The 24,511-nt window shown below is 43.6% G+C and overlaps 1 protein-coding gene across 3 annotated transcripts; it reads left to right on the top strand.

The window, feature by feature from the left end:
• Positions 1-7,257: 7,257 nt before the first annotated feature.
• On the top strand, positions 7,258-22,668 carry PRNP (prion protein (Kanno blood group)). 3 transcript variants are annotated; one of them, XM_079127398.1, is made up of 3 exons: positions 7,258-7,280; positions 10,364-10,444; positions 20,279-22,668. In XM_079127398.1, exon 3 carries the CDS (start codon positions 20,289-20,291, stop codon positions 21,054-21,056), a length of 768 nt encoding a protein of 255 aa, XP_078983524.1. In that variant the 5' UTR covers positions 7,258-7,280; positions 10,364-10,444; positions 20,279-20,288; the 3' UTR covers positions 21,057-22,668. The 3 variants fall into 3 exon arrangements, with proteins under 3 accessions (XP_078983524.1, XP_078983522.1, XP_078983523.1); XM_079127396.1 differs by lacking the exon at positions 7,258-7,280 and adding an exon at positions 7,347-7,483; XM_079127397.1 differs by lacking the exon at positions 7,258-7,280 and adding an exon at positions 8,406-8,495.
• The last annotated feature ends 1,843 nt before the right edge of the window (positions 22,669-24,511 follow it).

Raw genomic sequence — 24,511 nt, 5'->3', positions numbered from 1 at the left:
TATGGAAAAGAGTATGTGGTTTTCAGTCATTTTCAGATTGCTTCAGATGGCATTATTTCCAATCCTGGTTTGTCTCACTTTTTTTTTTTTTTAATAAGAGATAAAGGGGAAAAAAGAGTGGCATATTAGCTTTGACAAAAGCTGCAACGATTTTTACTTTCTTGTATTATTAATTTTGCTATTCAATTTTGCTTCCTCTATCTGTGGTTAACTTTTTTTTAGGATGTCACTCAGGTTAAAATTTGAGGGGCATCCCAGACAAACAATTATAACTTACATAAAAATCCAACCTGTTCACAGTTTAGTCTTGGCATCAAGTCACATTCAAAGAAATAACAGTCCATCAGGAAATTAAAACAATGAAAATCTTTGTGTGCCTCTTAAGGAAATACCACAGGGCAAGTAAACAAAACCTCTTAAAACAAGATAATGTAAGTTGGTGCAGAGTAAGAATTGTAATGTGTGACACACCCACAGTAAGTCACATTAAGGTTTTTGATGAAACTAGGTGTGGTCAGACTGGCAGATTTGGAAGCTGACCCTGGATGGCCACACTCAAGGCCAAAATACAAAGATTTTGCTGAGAGAGAAGACCCAGAGAGCAGCTGCCATTGTCCTGAGAAAACACAGTAAAGCACAGGGTGAAGACGGTAGAGGAGGAGGCAGGGCAGTTGAAGTCCTATGAAGGGTCCTTGAAAATGTACCTTGCAAACCCACATCTGAGAACATGGAGCTACAAAACTTATGAAGGAAGGTCCATGTTACCAAATGATAATTTGCAAAAGTTAATATACCTTGACATATTTTCACACTTATATGGCAAAAACAATCTTTAATTACATGCACACTTTCAGGAACCCATCAAAAGCAAGTTTCATTTATAATGTAGTTGTAATTACGCACTTTGTGATTACAGCTTTTTCTGGATTAGATCTGGAATGTCCCCCAAGGGCTCAGGTGCTGAAGGTTCCCAATTCAGCAATGTTAACAAATGGGGATTCAGAGAAGTGATTGGATCCTAAGGCTCTAACTTCATCAATGGATTAATCCATTGAGGGATTTATAACTGAATGGACTATTGGGAGTGGTAAAAACAGTAGTCAGTGGAGCCTGGTTGGAAGTGCTGAGTACTTGGGGATGTGCTCTTGGAGATTGTATCTTACCCCTGACTGCTGCTGCTTCCCTCCTCCTCCTCCTCCTCCTCCCCCTCCCTCCTCCTCCTCCTCCCCCTCCTCCCCCTCCTCCCCCTCCTCCCCCTCCTCCTCCTCCCCCTCCCCCTCCTCCTCCCCCTCCCCCTCCCCCTCCCCCTCCTCCTCCTCCTCCTCCCCCTCCCCCTCCCCCTCCCCCCCTCCTCCCCTTCCTCTGGTTCTGCTTCAGTTTCTTCTTCTTCTTCTCCTTCTCCTTCCTTCTTATTCTTCTTTCAATTTTTTGCCATGAGCTTCCTCCTCCACACTCTTCTGACATGATGTTCTGCCTCACCTCGGGTCCAAAGCAATGCAGCTAGCCAACCATGGACTGAAACCTCTGAAACTATAAGTGAAAATAAATCTTTCCTCTCTTTCAATTTTTTGGTACTTACTGGGGATTGAACCCAGGGGAATTTTACCACTGAGCTACATCCCCAGTCCTTTTTGTTTTTATTTTGAGACAGAATCTCCCTCAGTTGCTGAGGCTGACCTCAAACTTGATCCTGCCTCAATCTCATGAATATCTGGGACTACATGCATGTACCAGAATGCTCAACAAATCTTCCCTTCTTTAAGTTGTTTTTCTCAGATATTTTGTCCCAGTGACAAAAGCTGACTAATACACAGCATAAGTAAAGCATATTTTTATTAAGAGAAATCGGGGAAGAGAGTGCATGTTTCCATTATAAATGCTTCTTCATTTTTATCACCCCCATTACGACTGATACAGGTGAAGTTTTCGGTTGAGGATCTAGGTCCTTGGCATCCCGAACAAAGAATTGAGTAAGACACACAGAAATAACAGACAGAGCATACACAGAAGTAACAGACAGAGTGTACATTTATTGATGGTGAAAGTTAAAGTAACACTCCTTAAAGTGGAGTGGAATGGGCCAAGCCAGAGAGTGATTCACGGCCTGATGTCTGGGTGAATCTTACATGCTGAGCTGAGCCTCTGTCCCCTTCTGTATGGATCTAATGGAAGACCTTGCCCTTTTTGGTCCCACTGGTTGCTTTATTTTTGCCTAATTAGAATACAGAACCTATGGTGTTACCATGGTGATAAGCCCTCAGTGGGGGGAGTTGTCATGGTAATGGGACCTATTGTAAACAGGGACATGATGACTCATCTGTTTTGTACTCCAGCTGGCATTTTTCTTGTACCCTATATCCTCCATCTTGATGCTCCAAACTCCTACCTCAAAACAAGTAAAGATCTGGGAATAGAATGTTAGAGCACTAGTGATAGATTTAGGCAACACCTGGGTCCCCTGCCTCAGGAACCCCAAGACTTTCCCACCCCACAGACTTGTGGTGTGCCAAGCAGAAGTGAAAACACTCTCTTCCTCCTCTCCTGTTCTGCTAGAATCCCAAGGTTCTAAGGTTCATGTGGTAAAAGTGTTTCCATGTTAAACCACAGCATCCTCTGCACAGGACTCAGAACTTTGTCCACAGCTGTTGGAACAAAAAAGGCAAAGATAGGGAACAAATTCTCTTTGCTACTAGGCCAAGTTTTGCTGGTGGATTTTTTTCACCCCTCAGACAAGCTCTCTTCCTGGGGGGCTTGTGGTAGCAGGACCCACCAAGCCTCCAGGCCCCTGACTCCTCGGCCATCCGGAGCGAGACACAACTCAGGCTGAAGCTGCGGTTCCCTCCCAACCCTTGCCCGCCCCCCCACCTGGCTATTCCCACACAGCAATAGCCTTGCAAAAAGAAACCTTATGAAAAGCCATGAGGATCCATAAAACTCCAAGAGGAATAAGCTGGGCCTAGACTTTGGGGCTGGACCTGAGAAGGCATTGCTACCTTCAGAGAAGAGCAATATCAATATGGAAGAAATATTTTTCAAAAGCAAAGCAAAGATGTTTTGACAAAGGATGCCAGAAAAAGATCTGAAACAGAAAATGTCACATTTCCTGCACTGCATCATACCCCAGAACAGCTCTGGAAAAGCAGAAAAATGTTCAAATCCTTTTAGCCATATCATAGGTTCCCCAGTCATATGCTGATTTTAAAGTACTGTATTTCCCACTAGGAGTGACTTACCAGCTGGTAACAGAAGCATTCATGAACCCCAAAGGGTCTCTCAGTGGTCATGCTATCAGCCCTAATCTTGTACTGCCTAGGTGACCTAGCTGCATTTCTGCCCAGTCCTAATCTTGCTTATCTCTGCAGAAAGGATGCCTGTAGTCTGGAAGCTCCTCTCCGGAAGAGCTAGCCTAATCCAGCTGTATCCAGGATGGCTTCCAGAGGGACTTCCAGACAACCTCTAACTTCATTATAATCTCATCTGCATGCTGAATTGGCACCAACACCCTCAGCCTCCATCCCCCAACACCCCCCCACCCCCCCGCCACACACACACACCACACACAGGCCAGGACAGTTGACAACTTCCATGAACACAATTGGAAAAAATGGTAAAAGAAGCAAAAAGAGGTGGCACCTGAATTACCAGAAAATGAATATTCTTCCCTTTTATTAGCCTATTATTCCCATATCACCCCCCTTTTTATTTTCCTTTTGCAGTGCTAGGAATTGAACTCAGGGCTTTACACATGCCAGGCAAGTGCTGTACCACAGAACTACATCCCTAGCCCTCCCCCTCATTTCTTTTACCTTATATCTAAACCCTCCTGATCCCCAAGAGTCAAGAAGTTGATTTATGAATCTATCTCCCACTTCTATTTTTGGCCAAGAATAAAAATCTTCTTGCCGCTTAATCAACACTAGGTCTTATTATTAGTTCCACAATTCCAAGAGGGAAAAAGGACATAGACTGAGACCCTCTGGAGGGTTGGGCAGTAAGGATGGCTCTCATCATCAAGCCTGTTGCTCATAGTCTTGAATATAAGTCCCTGTCTTCTATATCTAAAGCACAATCATGGGGCTGCCCATTTCCTTTCATTTACCATGGCCCTGTGTGTCTCCCTCTCATGTACTGTTGACATGACTCCTTTGATGTCTGAGATCAGAGTTTGTAACTAACTCACAGTAGGTGCTCAAGAAATTATTTATTGGATAAAATAAGTCTTCTTGTGCAAACAAGATAAATTTAGGTGTCTCCTTCTTTGCTGAGGAGGATCTGTGCGATGTTGATAACTTTAAACCAAGACACAGGAGATGTTCTTGATGGTGCTGTGAACCTCAGCACAGTAAAGGCCAAATGAGGTCCCGGATAACAGAGGAAAAACCCTAATCCCCACTCCTGACTTAGTTCATAAAATGTTTCATTGTTTATAATAGGTAGATAGTTTTATAACAGGTAGATAGTTTCATTGTTTATAATAGGTAGATACTAATGTGTGTTTGTGGTGATGGAAAGACAGGACTGAGGTTGGAATAAGGAACAACATTTGCATAAGGACATTAACATAGCTTCCTCTTATAGACTGCCCATCTCTGGTGCTGTTTGTAAAGTCAGTGAAAACTAAGAATCCATAAGCCAGACCCCACTGTGAGAGATTTGTTTTTCCAGTACTGGAAATTGAAACCAGGGGTGTTCTACCATGAACCAAATCTCCTAGATCTTTCTATTTTTTATTTTGAGACAGTCTCTCAAAATTGCTAAGGTTGGAATCGAATTCACAGTCCTCCCTCCTCAGCCTCCAGAGAGCTGGGATCATAAGTGTGCACCTCTGCACTTGGAATGTGGCAGATTTTTTTTTTTTTTTTTTTTTTTTTTGTACTGGGGATTGAACTCAGGGTAACCTACCTAGGTTACCACTGAGCTATATCCCAGTCCTTATAATTTTTTTTTTTATTTTGAGACAGGATCTTGCTAAGTCACTGAGACTGACCTCAAACTTGTAATGTCTCCCCAGTCACTGGATTGCAGGTGTGCACCACTGAGTCAGGCATGAGGCAGGTTTTTTTTTCAAATAGCCTCAAATTATTTGATACTCCTCCCACTGAGAGGAGGGGGTCCATGTGCTCTCCCTTTGAAACTGGGTTGGTATGTGACAATATTGGTCAATAGCATACAATTGAAGTGACGCTCTGTGTCGTTCAATGTTGCTTCTCTCTAGTACCTCGGGTGGGAAGTGGCAATGTTGCTTCCATCTTATTTACTGAAACTCATGCTTGGAGTTCTAAGCCACCATGTAAGAACTTCATCTCAGCCAAGAATGCCATGCTATGAGGACACTGGAGCAGATGGAAAAGCCACACACAAGCACCCTGGTGTGACTCCCATAAGTGAACGAGCTTTCTGATGATTCCAACCCCCAGCTATCCAGGTGCCCCTAAACATTGAGTCTTCACAACTGAGACCCCAGCCATCATGAGGCAAAAGTAAGTCCCCACTGTGTCTGATCAACTCCCCTGACTGCACAAACCATGGGCATAATAAAATGGTGGTTCTTTTAAACCACTAAGTTCTGAGGTAGCTGCTACATAGCAATAATAATTAGAATAGCGTACAAAACAGTCAATCCCTTTGATTCCCTAATTCATCGCACACACAGAGATCACCTCGCATGAGCCATCATTGGGGAAAAAAAGGTAAGGCCCTACAAGTACTGTCAATCACCAAAGACAAGTTGGATGTCAAACAGCCACTTGCACTGCTGCCAAATGCTCATTTCTTTCTTTTCAGTTTTTTTTTTTTTTTTTTTTTTTTCTTTTTTTTCTTTCTGGTACTGGTGATGGAAGACAGGGCTTTGCACATCTACACAGGCACTCTACCACTGAACTATATGCCCAGCCCTTTATTTTTGTATTTGTCTAAAGTGGTCTTGAACTTGTGTCCTCCTGTCTCCGCACCACAGTAGCTGGGATCATAGGCGTGAGCCACTGTTCCTAGTCCTAAAGTTCACTTCTAACTGGCCACAATCCTGTTGTCCCTGTTACTGAATCATCTCTATCCCAAGGTCATGTTTCCAGCCCTCTCATTTCCTCTTCCCACCAGACCTGTCCAATGCTGCCCACCTTCACCTAAACGATCCGCGCGCACACACACACACACACACACACACACACAAACGCCCTTTCACATCAAAGCTACAATTCTCCTGGCACCTCCCCTCCCTCACTACTCATTCCCTCCCACTTGAGTGATAGCTCCTGAGATAACAAATATTTAATCCAAATCCTGTTTTCAGTGGGTGTCTTAACGTTCTTAAACTTTGTTGTTGTTGTTGTTGTTGTTGTTAAACCTCTTAAACTTTTTGTAAGCCTCTTGCCCATAATGTGAGACTAGATGTCCTGTTTTTCCCAGTTTTAGTTTATGCCCCTTTCATGCTCCAAAGTGCCTCAATGGAAGCAATAATTTATATGGTCTGCCCAACACTAATTCCTGTCCTCTCGCTTTATCCTTGGACTTCCTTCAAATATGATAACACCCATCTTCTTTCTTTTTTAATTTTAATTTTAATTTTAATTTTAATTTTAATTTTCCTGTACTGGGTATTTAACCCAGGGGTCCTCTACCACTAAGCTACATCTCCAGCCCTTTTTATTTTTTATTTTGAGACAGGGTGTGGCTAAGCTGCCCAGGTTAGCATCGGAACTTAAATCCTCCTGCCCCAGCCTCTCAGCTGGGAAACCGCAGCTCAGCAACCACATCTAATATTTCAGCAGGAATCTTGAGCAAGAAGACCCTTTCTGCATCATATGAACTGCTTAGGTCATATGCAGGCTTGTTCAATGTATTACATTTTTTCCTCTCTGTCAATATCATAATCTAAATCATCCCTTTTGCATATGAGGAGCAGAAAGTGAAATGGAGGGGCAGGTAATAGCCAATGTCCTTTCTAGGTCTCAAATTTTAAGGCTTTAAGTGAAAAATATAAATTTTGGGCTCAATCCAGGTTAGCCAAATCTTTCTCTTTTGAAATTTTTATTTACCAAAGTTCCAGAGATTGCGTTCTCATTCCGCATGTAACCTTTCATTTTCTCGAGTTTCCATTATATAACGGTGATCTGGAGCTCTGGACCGAATCATTAAAGATGATTTTTTATAGTCAATGAGCAACGTCAGGGAGCGATGCCACCCGGAGGCGTAACGACTGATGCAAATGTTTAAGCGAATCTCAACACGTTTTATGTGGTGACTCATTCCCAGCCCTGCTCTGGAGTCCGGCACCCTTTAAGGTAAGCCGGGGCCGGATGTCGGCCCCGTGCCGGGGAGCGTGAGCTTGGCTGCAAGGTAATTGGTCCCGCGCCGACCTCCGCCCGCGAGCGCCGCGCCTCTCTTCCCCGCCCCCGCCCCTCCTGCGCCCTGCGCGCTGCCGGCGCCCTGCGCCAGTCGCTGACAGCCGCGGCGCTGCGAGCGTCCCTCCTCGCTTCCGAGGCAGGTAAACACCCAGCGCGGGCCGGGGGCGGGGATCCTAGGAACTCCCGCGGGGGAGCCGCGGAGGCCGAGAGTGAGGCCCGGGGCCGTGGGGTCGAGGCGCGAGGGCGCGCGGCCGGGTAAGGTCCGGAGGACCCGGGCGGTGGGAAGGGGCTGGGGCGCCCGGCGGGCGCGTGGCTAGTCTTGGGCCTGCCCTGTGCGCTCGTCTCTTCGGATGACGCTGCTTGGCTTGGCTTTAAGGTTTTACGAGAGCCCCTTTTATTCGGAATCGGGGAGGGGCTGGCGGAGCCCCTCGGGGGGATGTTGGTGGGACAGAGGTGCCTCTGACCGCTTCCCCCACCCCACCCCACCCCACCGGCCTGCGGGATGGGCGAGTCGCGCGACCGCGCGGGCGGCAGGTCACTGGGGAAGTAGGGGGGGGGGGTCACCGGCAGTCGGAGAACCGGGGGGCCGCAAACGCTCGGAGAGGCCAGGCCCCTGGGGGACGCTGGGCTCCAGACTCCTGGTCAGTCAGTCTCCCTCGGAGCCGGAGGGCAGAGGCCAGGATGCCCCTGGGCCAAGCCGAGCTGCTTCCCGATGCCCAGAGGGCAGTGAGAGACTGGGTACGCGAGCGCTTGCTCCCGGCCTCGCTCCCCAGCGGTTGAGCACCCCCCGGGAGTGCGCGGTGCCCTCCATTTCTGGCCAGCGAAAGAGTACCGGGGGAGGCTGCAGCCCCGCCCCCTTGGCAACCTCCCGGGGACCGGCCCGGCGCGCGGGGGCGGGGTCTCGTGTAGGCTCCGCCCTTCATTTGCAAGGCGGGGATTGCCTGGGTTCCCCGGGTCGAGGGTCTGCAGCCCGACTTCGGGCTTTGGGGGCTGGGCTCTCTGCCCCGCCCCAGGTGTAGCCTCGGACCCTCAGCAGCGGTTTTCACATTCTTTCCTGCTCTTCTGAAGGAACAGAACTGGGCCATCAGTGGGGCTGCAAGGGAAGAGAGCCTGGCCGGCTGGCCGCGGATAACCGGCCTCCTACACCTGAAGGCAGGCTCCTTCACGTTTCCTTTCGTTATGAAACAGTGTGGGAGGGGGTGGGTTCATTTTTTATTTTTTCCCTTCCTCTCTGTAGTAGCCCTAGCGAACATATAATTTTTACCGCGGAATTCCATCGTCATCACATCCACCCTGACCATCTCAAAGTCCACTGCTTTCTGTTTTTCGGTTTCTTGAACAGTGAAATGCAATTTTATGGTTATCTGTATGGCTGCGTTATTTTCTTGTTTTAGAGTATCATGACTTAATAAGTAGTTCCCCTTGTGCTGAACATTTGAGATGTTTCTCTTTTCCTTATACAAAACTCCAGGTTCTATCCAGAATAGAATTAAAGATTTGTATAAATTTTAATTATCTGAAAAATAGGAACAGAAAATTGAATAAATGTCAGACATTTGGAAAAATCAACTACCCTCCCAGATTTGAAAAAGAAAAATATCACCTAGGAAAAGGAACAATTTTACCTACACAAACACTGAGAAGCTCTTTAAGAACCGGAAAGGGAAAGGAAGCAGGGTAGCCAGGATAGAATTTGTATATCATTTGTACCTGACACAAGCTTTCCATCCTTGTGAAAAGAAAATGCCAGGGTTATAATAGGTAAATAGTGAAATGATGAGTCATTTACATAATAAAATGCAAATTGAAGCAAATTTAGGTTACCATTTTACATCTATTAAATTAACAAAAACAACAGTGACAGCAAGCCCTGCTGGAAGGTTGCCTGAAACTTTGAATATTCAGATATTCAGGCAAGTGGCAGGGCTGCAGGGTTAGAAATCTGAGTTTGCAACCCACTTCCGTGACTTTAGACAGGTTACCTAATTTCCTAACCCTCCTTTTGCCCGTTCATAAAAAGGAGAAAATGATGTTCTTCCGGGGATGATTACAACATTAACCATCTGCTTAAAACAGACCCTTGGTACCCATGCTTTTTTGTTTCCTAGTCACACCCACTGGAGACATTGTGAATCAATACAGACCTTTTATAAAACAATCTGAGGATGCATTAGTTGAAAGCAGTGACCCAGAAATACTGCTCCTGGGAATTTACCTGCTATGGAAAAAAACAAACAAGATAGAAAGGAAAAAAAAAAAAAAAAAGGCCATATGCAGGTACCTATTCCAAGCAGAATGATCTAAAATTAGAACCAACTGAGAAACAAGGAAAATGTTTAACAGCAGGATTGCTAAGAAAAATGACACATTAACTGAGAGGAACATTATATAACCATCAAAAATCTTGATTTGGAGCCAATGATAGGTGGGGGGTTCATGCGTGAATACAGAGGTGAAAAATATGAAAGGGAAAGCACAGAAAATGAAAGTACTAACAAATTATACATGGTCCTATTTTTGTTGTTGTTGTTGATACATCGTTTTCATTAACTAATGTTATTGAATCCTGGGACAGGTTTTTGGTTTGTTTGTATGGTCTTGGAGAGTGAATCCAGGAGTAACCTACCTCTGAGCTACATCCCCAGCACCACCACCCCCTTTTTTATAATTTTTTTTGAGACAGGGTCTCAATGAGTTGCCCAGGCTGGCCTTGAACTTGTAATCTTCCTGCCAAATAGTTGGGATTACAGGCGAGAGCCACTGCACCTGACTCAGTTTCAGTTTCTGAAATGAGATGGACCCACAGTTTTCTGTGTGTTGGTGAGAGAGGGAGAGATCATTATCATGTTTTCTTCTTAGAATGAGACATTTTTAGCTGACCTTATTTCCTTTTTCAAGGGCTACTTCATTTTTTTCTCAAATAGATTACTGGTTTAGTAATCTGTGTATTAGATTTTTCTTTTCAAGAGTCACTTCTTGGATTCATTTATCAATTCCAGTTTTTCATTGTTGTTTTTAAGGACTCCTGAATATACTTCAAACTGAACAATTTCAACCAAGCCAAAGCATTCTGTCTTCACAGAGGCACCTGCCCAGTTTAGGTGAGTCACAACAGATTGTACCCTGTGAAATCTCTTTGGTCTTGTGATGATTGAAAGTCACCAACTGTCACAGCAAATCCAAGTCAGGAAAGGCTATAATCATAAGCCCTGGCTCCAGAGGCCATTTGGTAATGTATAACTTACACCTAACTGCATTATTTCTTCATGTAAAGTCAGTTGATTTTGCAGAGCAAAAACCACTATGACTTTCTTTAGAATTATGCTGAATTGTATAAGGGAGCAAATATTTTTAAAATAATGTAATAAAAAGCCCAACGATAACATAAACATTTCTGCATCAGATTGGCACTGAACATCACTCTCAACCAACTGACAAAGCCAAGACGAAAGGTTTTTCTCAACTAGTTTTAACTTACCTAGTCCATTCTCCCTTTTCAGATCTTATTTCTAATTCCAAGGCAACTATATCAACTGTGAACTGCTGCATATTAAACATTGAACACACGTCTGTATCTAACCTGGGGATGGCTACAACATTATAAAATAACCCCAAGTGAAGTTGTATGCCGCAGCTCTTGAGATTGAGTTGCGGTCTCAGTTTGTTAACCCTTTGATCCTACTATATTCTACTTGCTGCAACCATGGTATTGTATGATCACTTCAAGAGATGTGCTCCTTTCAGGAAGAAAAGTATTATAATGTTAAGTGTCACATTTAGGAGGACCTAGCTGCAAGCCTGGCTAGGAATGCCAGTTCCCTAGGAAGCTTCCAAAATCCTGTAGCTGTACCTCTCTGGGTTCTGGCAATCTTATCTTCAAGTGATTCTTGTAAATTTTTTTTTTTCTTTTGGTACCACTTATTGAACCTGGGATGCTTAACCACTGAGCCACATCCCCACAGGGTCTTGCTAATTTACTTAGGGCCTCATTAAATTGCTGAGGCTGACCTTGAATTTGGGATCCTCCTTCTTCAACCTCCCAAGCTGCTGAGCTTACAGGCATTGTGTCACTGCACCCAACTGTTCTTCAAGTAATTCTAATGATGGACCAGGTTGGGGGCCCTTTGCCCTATTTAATACAGAGCTGGACCTCAGAGTGACAGTTAAAAAATCCCTACCTTAATTTTTTTTCCCAAAATTCATTCTCTCTCTCTCTTTCTCTCTCTCTCTCTCTCTCTCTCTCTCTCTCTCTCTCTCTCTCTCTCTCTCTCTCTCCCTCCCCTCCCTCTCTCCTCTCTCTCTCCTCTCTCTCTCCCCTCTCTCTCTCCCCTCTCTCTCTCCTCTCTCTCTCTCCTCTCTCTCCTCTCTCTCCTCTCTCTCTCTCTCCTCTCTCCTCTCTCTCTCATGCTAGTCAAGCACTCTACCAACTGAGCTATATCCCCAGCTCCAAAATTTTGTAAGACTTACATCAAACAAGGGTCAGTGACTTCAGAACCTTAAAAAAATTGTGACAAATGTTTTCTATTTAGCTCAAGAAAGAATAGAAAATTTCCCCGAAGACAGTGTGTGTGTGGGGGGGGGGTGCTGCTTGATTCTCCCCTATTCCTAACTTAGCCAATTAAACTTCAAGTTGTTATGCATTACTCGGATTTATAAAAAGTTTGCCACCAACACACTCCCTTAATGGTCTGGAAGGCCATTAAGACCACTAAACTTGGATCACAGCTCCATCATCTTGGATCGTTATGACCCTAGGACAAGTTCTTTCTAGCTCTGGCCCAGTCCCCATCAATAAATGAGAATGGACTGGGTGCAGTGATGTACACATGTAATCCCAATAACTAGGGAGGCTGAGGTAGGAGGATCACAAGTTTGAGACCAGCCTCAGCAATTTAGCAAGATCCTTAACAACTTAGAGACTCTTGCCTCAAAGTAAAAAATTAAAAAGGACTGGGGTGTAGCTCAGTGGTAGAATGCCCCTGGGTTAAATCCCCAGTACCAAAATATAAATTAATTAATTTTTAAAAATTAAAAGTTAAAAAAAAAATGAGAATAGAATCAGTGGAATAATTCATGAATCTTTGTGTACCTTCTCTCTAGTTCCATGACCCTGCCATTCTGCTCTTGTAACCAGTGCCACATGATCTCATTGTAGTTTTGCATTCCAGTATCTGGCAGACCAGATGCATTCTGCTTTTCCTTCTCATTCCAAAATTTTTTAGTTCTTTTTTTTCTTTTTTCAGTGCTGGGGAATGAACCTACGGTTGCACCGCTTTCCTCATATAAATCCTACTATTTATTTGGAAGTTAAACCCTAGGTATTTTGAAATTTTTATTGCCATTACGAATGGAATGTTTTGCCTACTAAATCTTCCAAATAATTACAGCTGATTTAGGGAATCACTAGTTTTTGTATGTTGATTTCAACAGTTGCCACCCTCGTGAATTCACTCCTTTATTCTAAGACCATTCGGATGATTTTACTGATAGAAAATCACATCTATGTGAACTTCCAGCACCATCTAAAATAATAACAGCAATAGATTGCATCATCGTCTTATTTGCCATATTAGTGCAAATGCCTTCCCTTTTTTTTTTTTTTTTAGAAACAAAAATTAGACTACGATGTTAGCGTTGTATTTGTGATAACCACTCTTGATGGAAAAGGACTATCCTTCTGGTTCTATACAGTTTGTGTGTGTGTGTGTGTGTGTAACCCAAAGCCTCACATGCCAAGGACATACTCTGCCCCTGAACTACATCTCCACCCTCCATACAAACTTTCTTTCTCTTTTCTTTTCCTTCCTCCCTTCCTTCCTTCTTTCCTTCTGTCTTTTTTCTTTTCTTTTTACAATAGTGAGAACTGAACCCAGGGGTGTTCTACCACTGAGCCACATCCCCAGCCCTCTTTTATTTATTTACTGAGGGTCTCATAAAGTTGCTGAGGTTGACCTCAAACTTGTGATCCTCCTGACTCAGCCTCCACAATTGTTGGCATAATAGTCATGTGCCACCACACAGGTCTCCTATAAAAACTTAAAAAAAAAAAAAAAAAAAAAAAAAGCTTAAATTTTTTACAGTCAGGAATGGTTGTTGATTTTAGTTGAAAACTTTTTTTTTCCAATAGAGGTCTACTTTTATTTATTTATTTTTTATTTTTTATATTATTTATTTATTTATTTTAATTAAAAATCATAAATTTACATAGGGCAATCTTGTTTGATTCATTCTGTTATTTTTTCCCTTCCACCCCACCCCTCCCACCCCTCTTTTCCCTCTATACAGTCCTTCTTTCCTCCATTCTTACCACCCTCCTTATCCCTAACCCTAAACCTAACCCTAACCCTAACGCTAACCCCTTCTACCCCCCCTTATATGTCCTCATTCACTTATCAGTGAGATCATTCGTCCTTTAGTTTTTTGAGATTGGCTTATCTCCCTTAGCATGATATCCTCCAATTTCATCCATTTGCCTGCAAATGCCATAATTTTATCATTCTTCATGGCGGAGTAATATTCCATTGGATATATATGCCACAGTTTCTTTATCCATTCATCAACTGAAGGGCATCTAGGTTGGTTCCACAATCTGGCTATAGTGAATTGAGCAGCTATGAACATTGATATGGCTGTATCTCTGTAGTATGCTGATTTTAAGTCCTTTGGGTATAGGCCAAGGAGTGGGATAGCTGGGTCAAATGGTGGGTCCATTCCAAGCTTTCTGAGAAATCTCTATACTGCTTTCCAGAGTGGCTACACTAATTTGCAGCCCCACCAGCAATGTATGAGGGTACCTTTTTCCCCACATCCTCTCCAACACCTATTGTTGCTTGTGTTCTTGATAATTGCCATTCTAATTGGGGTGAGATGGAATCTTAGGGTAGTTTTGATTTGCATTTCTCTTATTACTAGAGATGTTGAACATTTTTTCATATATCTGTTGATTGCTTGTACATCTTCTTCTGTGAAGTGTCTGTTCATTTCCTTAGCCCATTTGTTGATTGGATTATTTGTATTCTTGGTGTAGAGTTTTTTGAGTTCTTTATAGATTCTGGAAATTAGTGCTCTATCTGAAGTATGAGTGGCAAAGATATTCTCCCACTCTGTAGGCTCTCTCTTCACATTACTGATAGTTTCCTTTGCTGAGCGAAAGCTTTTTAGTTTCCCTGCATCTTATAGAAGAAAAAGTAGGTCCAAACCTTCAACTTGTTGGCTTAGGATCAGACTTCCTTAACAGGACTCACATAGCACAAGAAATAAAAGCTAGAATCAACCACTGGGATAGTTGAAAACTTTTTGACGTCTGCAAAAAATTTGAGTTTTTTCCTTCCTTGACCTGTTAAGATCTGTTAAGATTTCCTGATTTTGAGATATTCTGTTATTCCTAAAATAATCCTTACTGTTCACAGTGCATTCTGCTTTTACTAAACTATTAGAATTAGTTTGGTGGTCTTTTCTATGGATGTGAAAATATTCCTATCACTGGAGATTGTGTAGCAGACTGGCTGAATGTCAGCCTTCATACTAGGGGTTGAATCTTTCTCTTTCTCTCTTTCTCTTTCTCTCTCTTTCTCTCTCTCTCTCTCTCTCTCTCTCTCTCTCTCTCTCTCTCTCTCTCTCTCTCTCTCTCTCTTTTTGCAGTAGTGGAGATTGAGCCCAGGGCATCACACATGCTAGGCAAGTGCTCTACCACTGAGCTACAGCCCCATCTCTTTACAAATTTTATTTTGATACAGGGTCTCACTCAGTTATCCAGGCTGGCCTCAAACATGTGACCCTCCTTTCTCAGCCTCCTGAAAATTGCTGGGATTACAGTTGTGGGCCACTTTGTCCAGCAAGAATTTGAATCTTGTCCCTTTACCCCATTGGTTATAAACACTGTATATCAGGTAAAGATGCCCAAATGTTTATCTCTGCTGCTTTCCAGATTCTTTAAACAACTGCCTAAACTCTCACTCCATGCTCCCACTTGAATGTCTCCTAGATATGGCAAAGTTTATGTGTCTAAACTAACTGTTAGTTTTGTTTGCCCAACTATGGCCTTCTTCCAGTTTCTCCTATTTCAGAAATGGTATCACCACCAACCCCAGGTTATGAAAGCCACAAGCTTGGGCAACTCTCATTCCTCTCTGCTCTATCAGCAGGTCTAATTGGTTCCTTCTGCAGATTACATTTCATTTATTTATAGCTCATCAGCCTCATCCCAGGCATGCTGCCATCTTTCTTTAATAATTTTCTAACTGGTCTCTCCATTTCCTTTTCTGCCCTAAATGGCTAAATTTTCTTCTTTACATACAGTTAGGATGAACTTTTGGAAAAAACAATTCTATGGTATTAACCTCCTACTAAGACCTTTACCCACTTCTCCAATTTCAACAGTGTACTTTTCCTCTTATTTCATAAGACTCTAGATACTCAATATCTTTTTTGGGCTTTGAACACACCAAACTAAATATCTTACAATTGTGTCCTTGGCCCCTCACATAATTCTACAATCTTAAAAGACATTCAAAATATGTATAAAACTATTATATGAGACCATTTTGTTACTGTAGTGAAATACCCTATGCTTTGTAAAGCAAAGAGGTTTGTTTTGCTTACAGACCTGGAGGTAGAAGAGCATGGTGAGCATCAGCTTGGCTCTGGTAGGAGCCTCGTGGCAGATGGCCCCACGATGGAAGGAATGAATGTGAGAAGGAAAGATCGTATCACCAGACAGGAAGTCAAAAGTGACTCTGGGTTTGGGCTTTCTCTTTAACAACTCACTCTCCAGAGAACTAACCCATGCCCCTGGTAGCTGCCTTAATCCCTTCTGGGGAGTAGCACCTCCAGTGACCTAAGAACCTCTCACTAGACCCCGCCTCTTAATGACTGTTACCTCCCAACCTTGCCACATTGAGGATTGAGCCTCCAACCCTTAGGGCACAAAGCACATCCAAACCATGACAGGAATCAGTAAGTTTCTGTATTATAATATTACATTACTAGATAGATGGATAGTTTCTCTCATTGTTTAGGGTTTTTGTTGTTGTTGTTGTTTGTTTTGTTTTGTTTTGTTTTACCACTCTGGAGATTGAACACAGGTGCTCTTATCACTGAGCTACATCCCCAACTCTGTTTTTCATTTTGACACAAGATCTCACCAACTTGCTGACTGGCCTCAAACTTGCTATTCTCCTGCCTCAGCTTCCTGAGTCACTGGGATTTTAGGTATACATCAGAGCGCCCAGCATAATATATAATTTTTGACCACATTTTTCTCCATTTTTCTTTGGTCATTGGTCAATTCTAGTTTTCCTTCTGTTTGTTTTTTTCTTTTGACAGTACTGGGCTTTGAACCCAGGGCCTTGCACATGCCAGGCAAGGACAAGTACAGTATGGCGTGAACTAGGAGGTGGGAGGAAGAGGAGGCTGCAGGGAACCACACTGAGTGGGCTTTGAATGCACCCTGTGCAGCTCTTACTGTTGAGCTACATCCCCAGCCCTTTTTATTTTATTTTTGAGACAGAGTCTCGCTAAGTTGCTCAAACTTGGGATCCTTCCACCTCAGCTTCTTAAGTAACTGGGATTATAGGTATATACCACTCCACCCAGCTTCTATTTCTTAAAATAAATGGCATATACTAGTTATTCCATCAGTATATGTCAAATGCATTAATTCTGAAGGTGATTTTTGTAATTTATATTATAATGGAAAGACTATCCATCTCACACGGATTTTTCATTCGTAAAACAAACATAGTACACAGTACTCTCGATAAAGAACTGGCCATAGATAATCTGAGCATCTGAACTGGGACACTTCCAACAAAGGTACTGGGGATTGAACCCAGGCACACTCAACCACTGAGCTAGATCCCCAGCCCTGTTTATTTTAAGACAGGGTCTTGCTCAGGTACTGAGGCTGCCTCAGACCTGCCAGTATCCTCTCTCACCACCCTTCTCCATTCCAAATGCTGTTGGATGCCATCCACCTTCTGTGCCTGGTTTCTGTCCTCTGTTCCTCCCTCACCATAGGGTATCATTGCTGGTCCTGTGTCATCATGAGCTTAGAGAGCCCTAACTCTTTCTACATATGTGTGTGTGTTGCAAGGGTTTGAACCCAGGGCCTCGGCATGCTAGCCAAGCAATCTACCACCAGCTACACCCTCCGTCAAGAGCTGTTAACTCTTACAGCCTTAAATGGGGCATTCAGGGCCCAACTCAGTGTGGTTGCAGCCTCCCCTTCCTCCCACCTCCCTTTTCAGGTCATACTGAATCTCCAGCCAGCCAGAGCCTGCCACCGTGGCTGGCACATGAAACAAATGTTTGTTTTATTGAACTGAAGCTATCAGCTGGCCATGGAGAAAAGAATGGTTTGTAAATTTATAAATATAATCCTCTTCAGAAAGTCATTGTAAATACTTTATTTATAGTTTGCTTAGTCCTTATGCTCTACTACAGAGCAGTTTTCACGGTCTTTCATTCATTCAGCATCCACTATGAATCAGATGCCATGTCCAGGGACGTGCTTTGAGCAAAACCAAGTCCCTGCCCTGGAGGAGCCTATGCTCCAGTGGAGAAGATGGACAGTAGCTACAATAAATAGTTTGTCAAGTAGCCGTGACAACTCTGGAAGGAAATGAAACGGGGAAAGGGGACAGGATGGGGTGCTATTTTACGTGGATTGGTGCGAAGGCCTCCGCCCCAAGATGACATTTGTGCAGACTTGAGCCACCTGAGTAGCAATAGCAAGTGCCAAGGCCCAGAGAAAGTGATTTGCTGGTTGGTTTGAGGAGCAGCAGGAGGCTGGGGAGAGGAAACCAGTGGAGCCAGGTCTTGTGGCCCGCCAGTATGGTCAGGATTTTGCATTTTATCCTGAATACAAAAGCATGTCACTTGGGGGCAAGGGAATGGCACCATGTAATTGCATATTAAAAAGAGAACACACACTAGGAGCCAAGGGAGAAGCAGGGAGGCTGGATGGGAGGCTGGGAAGGACTCAGGTGGGAAGTGATGGAGGCTTCAGCTAAGACTGTCATGTTGGAAAATGCGGGAAGCCAAGGTGCTTAGGATTCTTGTCAAGGTGGAGCTAATTAGATTTGCTGATAGAGCCAAGGTGTGCTGTAAAGAGAAAATTCAAGAGTAACCCCAAGGTCGTCTGGGTTTGGCTCACTGGGTAAAGGAGGAAGGAGTTGACCTAAAAACCCTTCAGACTGGGAGCTGTTAAGTGAGGAGATGGTTCCCTGGGGGGTGTGAGCAGCGTGGAGGCCGAGAGCTGGACCCATGAGACGATGAGTGGGTCAGGGAGGAGGCCTGCCGACAACGGAGGGGGAACAGCAATGGCTCCTTCAGGGAGCCTCCCAAAATCCTAATTAGTATGATCTGAATACTTTAATTTGACTTGTAATTTTCATTTACTTATGACCACCAGCATTTCCAATTTTAATAATGTTAGTAGGAACTTAAGCAGGATGTTAATTAACTCTTTTATTCGTTTGATAATTCTCATGAATAGCATGCAATTTAGTTGTTATTTCAGCAGGATATGAAAACAAACTATGCCTTTTTTAAAATTTGAAGATAATCCCAGTGCTAGGAACACGACGGCGTATACCATTTTAGATCTTACGGCACACTTGATATCTTGAAGCATATGATTTGATCTGGGATATATATTCTGTTTAATAATCGTTCTACTCTGTCTTTTACCTCTGTCCTTGGAGAAGAGCTCCCAGAGTAAATGAGATCTTTTATTCTGAAAGGAAATTTCTAATTTGATGAAGGGACATTCTAAAATGGGTCATAAATTGTGATTCAGGATATTTGGCTCATTGCTGATTTCTAAACTGTGAAAGCCCTTTTATAATCTAAAATATTTCTTTCCTACCAAAAATTAGAAGAAAATAAATCACTCATAAAACATTGAATACTAAAATAAAACTCATGCACCAAGTGTGATTGCACTTCTTGTGAACACTGCCCAGAGTGTTCAACAGCCCCACCTGTCTGTCTTTAGAGAGAGCAATGAATGGGCTTGCAAAATCCTGGGTGTTTCCTGTTTCTAGTAAAATTGTATTGAATTCCTTTGAGGAAGTTATTCTTGGCATTTACATGTTTAGGGGATATTAATTCTTTAACTTAACAAAAATCTATTGTGTCCTGCTCTGTGCCAGGCGCTGCCCTAACCCCTAAGGACACAGCTACAAACAAGAGCCACTTATTCCCTGCCTACATTCCTGCAGAGGAAAGAAGACACTGGGCCTGGTTTTTTTGCATAATTCCTGCCACATCCACCTGGGGGACTTCCTAACTAGACATTACATTCATAAACTCACACAGGCCACGTGGCCTCAGGTTACTCTGAAGGGGACGCACCAGGGTTTTTGATATCCACAAAGCAGCTGGGGACTTGTCTCAACCCCCAGCCCCTGCAAGTGACTGCTCAGGTTTGAGGGAATAAGTTCCATCCTGGTGGGTGAATGGTTCCTCTTGATGTAGAAGACCCATGCCCCACAGGAGCTGATGCCCCTTATAGCAGACTAGTGGCACAGCTTCCAGTGTCCCCAGGAGGATGTGCCCAGTTCTAAGATTGACTGCTCTAAAGAAGCTCAAAACCATGGTAAACCCACCAGGAGTTAGTAGTTCCTCCCAGACACATGCAGGTTACCAACTGGCGATTATTTTTACACCAAGGAAAGTTGCTGGCATTCTGCCTCTCTTTCAGGTTTCCAGGAAACAGCTGGAAATTAACTCAAAGTCAAATTTGTCTTCAGAGAATGAGAATAAATTGTGTTGCCCGTTACTTACAATTGCTTTTATCCAGAGTGTTACCAAGAAGCCCAGGGTGCGAGGAGCTGGTCCCTGCTATGCATTCATTCATTATGCAGCAAACAGTAGATGGTTTCAGGATAAATGTAGGTCACTCATACCACGCCCTCTTCTTCATTTTGCAGATCAGTCATCATGGTGAACCCTGGCTGCTGGCTGCTGGTTCTCTTCGTGGCCACATTGAGTGACGTTGGCCTCTGCAAAAAGCGACCAAAGCCTGGAGGAGGGTGGAACACTGGGGGAAGCCGTTACCCTGGGCAAGGCAGCCCTGGAGGCAACCGCTACCCACCCCAAGGTGGTGGTGGCTGGGGGCAGCCTCATGGTGGTGGCTGGGGGCAACCCCATGGTGGCGGAGGTTGGGGGCAACCCCATGGTGGTGGTGGCTGGGGACAACCCCACGGTGGTGGCTGGGGGCAAGGAGGCACCCACAATCAATGGGGCAAGCCTAATAAGCCAAAAACCAACATGAAGCATGTGGCAGGTGCTGCTGCGGCTGGGGCAGTGGTGGGGGGCCTTGGTGGCTACATGCTGGGGAGTGCCATGAGCCGGCCCCTTATACATTTTGGCAACGACTATGAGGACCGTTACTACCGTGAAAACATGTATCGTTACCCCAACCAAGTGTACTACAAGCCCGTGGATCAGTACAGCAACCAGAACAACTTTGTGCATGACTGCGTCAATATCACAGTCAAGCAGCACACAGTCACCACGACCACCAAAGGGGAGAACTTCACCGAGACCGACATTAAGATCATGGAGCGCGTGGTGGAGCAGATGTGCATCACCCAGTACCAGCAGGAGGCCCAGGCTTACTATCAGAGAGGATCCAGCATGGTCCTCTTCTCGTCCCCACCTGTGATCCTCCTCATCTCCTTCCTCATTTTCCTGATCGTGGGATGAGGAAGGTCTTCCTGTTTCCAAGTCTTCTTTATCTTGGTCCAGGGTGGGGAGGGGGGTGTCCACCTGCAGCCATTTTAGTGGTGGTGTCTCATTCTTGCTTTTCTCTTCATCCCCCTTAGGCTATACCCTTGGCACTGATGGGCACCAGAAAATGCCGAGTAGACTTGGATGCTGTTTATTCAAGGGCCCTTTGATTGAGTCCTTCGTGGACCAAGGCTAATGCTGAGCCAGTATAACAGTAAATGATCACTGGTTAATCTAGGCTTATTTTTGGTCTAGTGCAACAGATAAAGACTAAAATAGATCTTAAAATGGTCCTCCAAGACTTTTGCCTGAATACCTCTGGCTCCTTTAGTAGCCAGAGCTCAGGGCATGAATGCCCTGGCTTAGCAATGATTTCATAGTAGTTTGGAACTTTTTTCTCATCCCTGTTAAGAAAACTTGATATCATTTCTTCCAAGTTTGGAAGGGGGCCACGTAATACTCATTCAAAAGAAAAAACACTAGAAATCCTCAACTCTTGGGCCGCAGGCTCAGCCCTGGAGCATGTGCTGTGTGTTTTCAGAGAGCTGTGATGACATCTTGCTTTTTGCAGAAGGAACTACACAGCAGTTGCTGAATTAGAGTAAATATTAGTGTGACCCTAAACCTCCAGCCAGAGGACATATTCACAGGGGATGGACATAATTAACACAGGCAAAAGACTTCTGAGACTGAAAAATCCAGCATTTGGGAATGGTGCCTTTGGAGACAAGCTCTCATTTGGGATGTGTAGAGCATCCACACGTGGCATTCCTTTCTTTAGTAAATAAATCATAGATAATTAAGGCAGCAAGAAAAGTTAGATTGCCTCCTAAACACTGAAGGTGAATCTTTGTTTCCCGGAAACTAGAGTGATAACTAACCGTGTTTGGGTGACACCAGGAGATGAAACTCCAAGGAAGGCTGCAGTTGCAAAACCATGATCCTCTTGGAGGATTACGAAGTGAAGAATGCAAAAAGGAGCTTGGGTTTCTTCATTTCTGTCCCATAAATGTCAAAACCCAGGATTAGGTCGAGTCTTCAGTTTCTCTAATTGGCTTTTGAATCAAAGAACAGGGAGACAATCTAAAAAATATCTTAGGTTGCAGATGACAGAAATAACCATTCTGAGTGGAAAAGGAAATTCTGTAAATGTTTAGATAAGGTCAAGTTGTTCCCTAAATTGTTCAATATTGTCACCTAGCAGATAAATATTACTATTCTGCAATGTAATTGGCTTGCACTATATGGGTGTTTTATGTTTTAAAAAGTATATATGAAATATATATTGCATATGACAAACTTAGAAGTTTTGTTTAGAGCAGTTAACATCTGAAAAGTCTAACACATTAATGGTTTTGTAAGGTACTAAGTACTTAATACGTGGGAAAGGCTGTTGTGTGGCCCTTAGGCTTACAATGTGCACTGAATAGTTTTGTATATGAATCCAAAGTGAACACCACTAACTGGTCTTTGAAATATGCATGTACTTTATATTTTCTATATTTGTAACTTTGCATGTATTTGTTTTGTTGTATAAAAATTTATAAATGTTTATTATCTGACTGAAATTAAACAAGAGCTAAGATGAGCACCACTCTCAGAGTTTGAAGTTGTATTCATTGGCACTGACCCTGTGTTGGCAGAATCACCTGGGGGTTGATCTGAGCCAGGTGGCACTTTCAGCCTGGGCGATGGCTGATTACATGTACCTGCTCTGATCCTGCCATCAGCCTTACTTCCAGTCAGACTAGTTTATCTCCACTGGCTTCTCATTTTTCCCTGCAAGTATCTGAGTGCACTGAGCCTTGAGTAAACTGTGAAGGCACTCTTGACGCAGGAGGAACACAATTCACATGCTCTGGGAGCCTTTTTCTGTCATGGATTTAGAAATGGATTTTTACATTGCTGGGAATTGAACCCAGGGCTTCATGCATGCTAGGCAAGTACTCTATTACTGAGCTACATACACTCCCAGCTCCTAGAAACAGATTTTCTAGAAAAACTGAAAACAACCTCTAAATTACCCATTCGATGCCCCTAGCTCTGTTTCTTAAACATTCTTAGGTCTTATGAGCCCCAGTGACAATCACTTCTCAGATTCAATACCTGTGGACCAAAAGGCCACTTCTCATCTGTCACGACCTTCCACCTCATTCTGCACGTGTTGCTCCTTCCTAAGTGAGAGGCACCAGCATTGTGATGATCTTAGTTATCTTCTCTAGAGGTTTCCTTTGGCAACTCTAATTCACTAATAATCATAAGGAGTGATGGAAATTACAGTATCAAGACCTTAGCAAATACCTGCATTGTGGCTGGAGGAGGAAGTTGCCCTGGTGGGTCTTTGAAGTATGACTCCAGGATGGCTGGGGAAATCAAACTCAGAGAGGCACGTGAAATTAAAGGATATATAATACTCAGGTCCTAGGGAAGGTAAGCATGGCATGCCATGCAGCAGCCAAATAGAAGGAGCAACTCCATTGAGCAGGTGGGGAGCAAGAGACAGAAGCCATGGGCAAGTGCCTTTACTGGGGTTCAAGGTGGAGGACACAAATGGAAGGGGATATCATGGGTGTATTTGAATGTCACTAGGTCAGAGCCAGAGGACTGTTAAGAAGGGCAGATAAAGCTTTATCATATTGGTGCACCTGTTGCCTGGGATGGGTACACAGCATGCCTGTTTGTAGGGGTGTTGACATCAGAAAAATAAGAGTTTTTTAAAATATACAATACAATGCCAGAGGATAAACCTTGTATTAACCCACTGAGACCCCGTCATTCACAAAACTGCTAAATCAAGATAACATGCAAAATCTCAAAAGCCTTACGAATGGACCTCAGAGCTGACCCATAACATTTCTAGAACTATTTTCTCTCTTTTGCCATTTTTCCTTCAATGAAGTTTTAAAAATAAATTCATTATCTGACAATACTAATTTCTCAAAACTAGCCCATGGAGAAGACTGGAATCATCCAGAGCGCAGGTGTTCATTTGTAAGGCCAGAGTGAATAATATCTATCTTTCTCAGGCCCCCAGGTTTTCTTTGTCATCTCTGACTCCAGAAAGTGTTTCAAAAGGAAATTTTATTTTTAAAAGTAAACAAAAATTTTAAAATAAATGAAACTATTCTACCCCCAGAAAGGGTTCTGCCAAATGCTGCCTTTGTTTCTCTCCTCCCTGTCTAGAGATGAAACCAAAGAGGCATCCTCTGCCTTTGGAGGGAAATTCAGCTTAGCATTGCTTCCTGCTCTAGTGGGAAGCCTCAATCTAGAACATAAGCGTCTCCAGGTCCAAGGCCTGACCTTGCTAATTGACCTGAGCATGCTATGTATGATTCATTTCCACTCAATGAGGGTGACTTCCTCTCTGACTCCTAGAACTCTTCTGCTGGAACTTAGCTCATCCTGTACTGTTTCCATTCTTTACCCACTTC

Source organism: Sciurus vulgaris (genome assembly GCF_902686455.1).
Source record: "Sciurus vulgaris genome assembly, chromosome: 2".
NCBI lineage: Eukaryota > Metazoa > Chordata > Mammalia > Rodentia > Sciuridae > Sciurus > Sciurus vulgaris.
The sequence above is the reverse complement of the archived record's forward strand: the minus strand, read 5'-3'. Positions and strand labels throughout refer to the sequence as shown.

Coding starts and splice junctions, on each gene's coding strand:
- PRNP (XM_079127398.1), top strand. CDS start 20,289: ATGGTGAACCCTGGCTGCTGGCTGCTGGTTCTCTTCGTGGCCACATTG.